At 41.2% G+C, this 5,461-nt stretch overlaps 1 protein-coding gene across 1 annotated transcript in view; it reads left to right on the forward strand.

Moving 5' to 3' along the window:
• LOC118322307 (cadherin-2-like) overlaps positions 1-2,419 on the forward strand; it is a gene marked incomplete in the record, with an annotated part of 82,098 nt that extends 79,679 nt beyond the window's left edge. Inside the window, 1 exon segment of the mRNA XM_035653955.1 lies at positions 859-2,419. Coding sequence (XP_035509848.1) covers positions 859-1,065 — 207 coding nt within the window.
• Positions 2,420-5,461: the final 3,042 nt, after the last annotated feature.

Here is a 5,461-nt window from a genome sequence, read left to right on the forward strand (position 1 = left end):
TCTGCAATTACACTGCTGCTTAACCCTACACACTGGACCTACAAAAGTATTAGCATCAAAATATACTTAAATTATAATATATACTTTCTGGTCCCTGCGGCGCTGTGGCTCAGAGGCAGAGCGGGTCGTCCCCCAATCGGAAGGTTGTTGGTTCTTGCGACGCGCCGAAGTATCCTTGATGCACCAGCATTGGTGTATGAAATGAGTTAGTTTCTGTTTGATGGACTTTGCCATCGCCTGTGTGAATGTGTGTGAAAGGGTCAATGTGGCACGTAGTGTAAAAGCGCTTTGAGTGGTCGGAAGACTAGAAAGAGGCTATACAAGTACCCTTCATCACTAATGTTGCAGCTGATAAGGGCAGAACTCTTTTGAATGAATATATAATAATAAATCATTTATCAGTTGATTTTTATTGTGTATTAATATTGTGAATCTGCAGATTTAGTACAAGTACCTCAAAATTGTATTTAAGTACTTAGTAATGTAAATGTACTTAGTTACACTTACCACTGGTTATTTTAATTTTTACTGCAAATGTATATCTGTTCCAAATATCTGTTATCAGTCTCCTTGGTTACTAATACTCTGAATCTGCCCTAGTATGAATGTGCCGTCTTCTCTTTGCTTACCTTCCCGTCTCCTCCATATTTATTTCCAGTAAACAAGGTTCATAGGAGAGCGCCAATCTTTATTCAATATTCGCTGCCTGTGTAAATGAATGTACACTCCTCCGCACTCTGGCAGTCTAAATAGTGATTTTATATTCACCATGGAGCTAAGGATGCCCTCTCTGTCACTATTATTTGCCACTGCACCTGTCTTTTCTAACCCTTCTGTCTCCTCCGTCTTTCTTTCCAGGGCCTGAAGGCAGCAGACAACGACCCCACTGCCCCCCCTTACGACTCCCTGCTCGTGTTCGACTACGAGGGCAGTGGCTCCACCGCCGGCTCCCTCAGCTCCCTGCACTCCTCCTCGAGCTGTGGAGACCAGGACTACGACTACCTCGGCGACTGGGGGCCGCGCTTCCGCAAGCTGGCCGACCTGTACGGCGGAGGGGACGATTAGCACCCCGAGCCCCCACCGACAAGACCCACCCTACCCTTGCTCCAAGGCTCAGGTGTTGGGCGGGGGTTGTAAGGAAAGAGGATGCGGGGTAAACATGGGGTATGGATCGGCACTTCTGTATTACCAATGGGACAGCTTGTAAAGAGACTCGCTGCCCCTTGACGACGGTTGATGACACTAGGGACCATTCTGACTCCTGGCCTAGCAAGGCCTGGCACCGGCTAGCATTCAGGCTAATGGACATTATCATCTGAGCGTTAGCCCCTCTGCTAACAAAATGTGAGCAGCCAGGACAGTGCGCTCAGAGGAGATGTTGTCTCTTTGATGGTTAAGAGCTACGACAGCCATGCTACAGACGCTCATTTACACTTGAATCTCACAGTACAGGAGCACTGGGGTCAAATGTGCCTTTTTGTACATTCTTTTTGATTGTGTTAAGTCTCAATTCTGTACATTGCTTTAAACCTCCCAGTGTTGTTCATTGGCAACTGGAGGGAGCACTTCGCCATGATAATGAGTGTGTGTGTGTGTGTGTTTGGGTTATACGTCATTACCTTGTATGTGTGTGAGTGTGTGTGAGTCATTTCCACAGAGACACACTGGATTGCAAAGCCTGCTATGAGACACTTTGGAGGATCCTACCAGCAAATACACGGTTTTACTGTACAGCTTTGGGTGTTAAAGGTTTTCTCATCTGATTCGGTCAGAGAATGACAACTACAATCCCGACACATGACGGTGTGTAGATCTCAATCAATCACGGAGGTTAGCAGAGTCAAATATGCATATTTCGGTTTACCTACAGTAACCACACGTCCCAGTTTGTCCCAGTTTTAAGCTAAGTGTCCCAAGTCAGTTTTCACCATAATTAGAATAATGATCATATTACACTTGTTTTTTTGCACTTGCATAGACTGTTCTGTCCCTCTCCTAACCCAATCTAATACCATAAACAATGCACCACAAGTCTAAATTCAACACTGATTTGTCTCTATAGTGTGCTATGCTAGCTCTTTCTAATAGAACCAGTCAGTATGCTAACAGTTAGCTATCATGCTATAGAGAGAGTCTAAAGAGCCCTCAGAGGCTTAATCCTACCCGGCAGCAAAAATGCTGCGTTCACGGCATCCATGGTTTGGAAAGGTTCGCTCGGTAGGAGTAGGAGAAAATTGTCCCCCATACTAATGGAAATGCCTATGGTGCATACATGTGCACATGTGGTACACTTTTAGCAGTGCAATATGTCATTTCTGCCACTAGGGGGCCTCTCACATTAAGAATCCTTCATCCGGTTAAAAAGCACCAAGATCTAAACAGTGGATGGTAAAAATGTGGCTTCAAACTGGATAAAAAGTGAATGACAGCTTCTGGCAGACAACCACAACGCTAAACCGGATCAAAAGTCAATGTATGACAGCTTCTGGCAGACAACCACAACGCTGACGCAGGCACAAAGGGGATATGACGCCATTGACAGGCGAACGGTGAAACGCAGCGTTACCTGAATAAAATGACTCTCTGATCTCTCTGAGGTTTGAAAATATGGTCACCCTACTCCGACCAGAAGCTCACTCACATCTGTGGTTATTACACATATAAGGCAATGAAACATATTTCCTTGTGATACAACAGACATATATTTGTTACATGGTCTCTGTGTTTTCAAGTGTTTGTCTGCTTGCATAAACAGCAGGCTCATTTCACCACACTGCTCTGGCATTAATGTGACTGACTGCCCACATTAACAAAGCTGCCCGAGATCAGAAGTTTAATTTCCTCTCTGCTCTCCCACACTGCAAACTCTGATCATTCAACATCACATCACGTCAAAGCTTTGATTGAATTGCTATGAAGAATGGCTGCCTCCCCTGGCTTTTCAACACCGTTAGATAGTCGAGGACATTTAGTTGCACAATGAATTTAAATAACTTCTTCTTCTGGAGGTTTTTACAAGCAGAAAATGTTATTTGTTGTGCTGTATGAATATTGTGGTTATGTCCTTGCTGCACTTTCAGAAATGGGAACTTTAAATGGGATGTAGTTTAGCTTATTTGCAGGATGACAAAATGCAGACGCAAAGACACAAAATATAATTCCCATGTATGTGTTTGTGCAGATGAAAGAAAACTGAAAGCAAAAACAGCAACAAGGAATTAAGGCCAGAAATCTAAAAACATCTGAAGCACTTGTGGTTACGGAGCAACAGTATGATCTATAAAATAAAATAAGAAATGTCAATCATGAAGGCAATTAATTGAGTAATGAAATATGTAATGAATATGACAGAGTGGATATTTGTCTGGTGTACGTAGAGCAGACACGTTCTGGATGGAGTTTTTACAGATAAATATGAACAGCTTGTGAACGGAATATAAAGCGACTGAGGGGTGACTAATATTCAGGTCTGTTGCTTAAAATGACCAATCCAACACCCCTCCTTTGTTGTGTCTGGGTCTGCAGCAGAATGTGAAACAGAGGCATTTAACCAAACCACTATCTTTACTCCTGCGGATGCATCTTCCTAACAGGGGTGGCATACATGAATTTTAGGAATTAAGCTGATGTAACGTCACTAATTTTGCTTATTGCAGTGGAACAGTTGCATATGTTGCAGCTTTACTCTATTGCTTTTTTTTTGTTGTTGAGCCATCTGGAGATATTTTTGCCATGGCAGGAGAAAAATCCAATAGTTTGGTCTAGAGCGAGTTCTTTTGACAACTTTGGGCCATTTCATGACACATTTTAATGGATATTTGAAGTCCCTGCAGGGTAAATCTGAAGATGAAAAGTTCCACTTTTACATAAAAAATATTAAAAAGGTACAAGAAAATTAAAATCACAGTATTTTAAATCTAGGTATACTTAATGTACAGTCTGAGACAGAGGAGTTTTCAACGACTAGAACTGAAAATATCAGATCTAAACCATGTCCTCCCTAACAATATGACCAAAGGGGAAAATCTCTTTGTATTGAACTCTGTTAGAATCAGTATACCTGACAGGAATAGAGCAGCTTTATATAGGCTGTAACCTGTTGACAAAACAAGCTTCATACTTATTATCACACTAATATCTATCTATCATCTTGGATGGAGAGAGGTATTCAAATGGTTGCCATCTGCCACTTGACTGCTAGATGTCACTAAATCCTACACACCTCTCCTTAAAGGCTTATATACAATATCAGTGTTACTTAGTGGTAAGGCTGTATCAGTGATTTTGGGAGGTTTCTGTTAGTGGGAGGCAGACGTTGGTTAAACCCAGAGCTGTACAAAAGAGCCGCATATTTTTGCCGGTTTGGTGTTCCAAAGCTAGTAGAAGACATGTACAGTAATGCTAGACTTTAGATAGATACTTTCTGTTTATTTGTTTTGCTTTTATCACAATGTAACTTATGCAGCTGATTGCTAATAAAGGGAGACACCAGTCCTTGTTTTGTAGCAAAGATACTTCTTGATACTCTGCTGTGGTGGATTAAATACAAAAAAGGCAATGTTTCTTCTGTCTGCTGATGATTTGCCTTAGTGTTCTCTGGTACTCTTCAACTGGCTACTCACTGTAAACTGAAATATGTACAGATTGTATTTTTTTCTCTTGTTGTTCTTTTGGCTGTGGTCTCTGAAAATGACATGCTAATATCCTGAATCCTTGTATATGTGTAATTTGGATTACAAAATAAAACGTTTTTGCATGTTTTTATCTTTTCATTATGGGAAAACAGTATTTTTCAGATCTCTCGCCAAAAACAATCACACACACTCATTTGGCTCAGTAGGGTGAATTCTAAAGCAGCATTATTTGATTTTTTGGCCACCTGAGGGCAGCAGCTATAAACTATATAATAACTATATTAAATTTGACATATTACAACATTATAAAGCCATTATGGCTAACATGTTAGCAAACAGTTGTTTGATTTACTCATCACAGAATAACATTATCGCTTATTTAGAGTTGTGTTTGAGTCCATTTAAAGAACTCCTGAGGGAATTATCTTTCTCTTTAGCTGCTAATAAATGCTCCAATATATTTACTAGCTAGTCTCTAACTGTGTCTGTCAGCTGTTTGGTGCTGAGCAGGTAGAGTACAGTGGATTTATCTGAACTTTTTCACTGAAAACAGCTGCCTGCTCCAGGTTGGGGAGAGTGATGACACTGAGTCAAAACATTAGTTACAGGACAGGAAGACAAGTTTGATATTGCTGCAGGAAATGAGTAAATGCAGAAAAATACGCTACTATTTAAGTTGGCGAAACGTTTAAAGCAATTACTGTCTGTATCTATCTGTAGATTACAGACTTGATCTCTGACAGATTTTACTTTTTTTTACTTGGGGTGGCTGTGGCTCAGAGGCAGAGCGGGTTGTCCCCCAATCGCAAGGTTGTTGGTTTGATCCC

This window comes from Morone saxatilis, unplaced genomic scaffold (assembly GCF_004916995.1).
Source record: "Morone saxatilis isolate NCDOM2014 unplaced genomic scaffold, NCSU_SB_2.0 Contig12, whole genome shotgun sequence".
Classification (NCBI taxonomy): Eukaryota; Metazoa; Chordata; class Actinopteri; family Moronidae; genus Morone; species Morone saxatilis.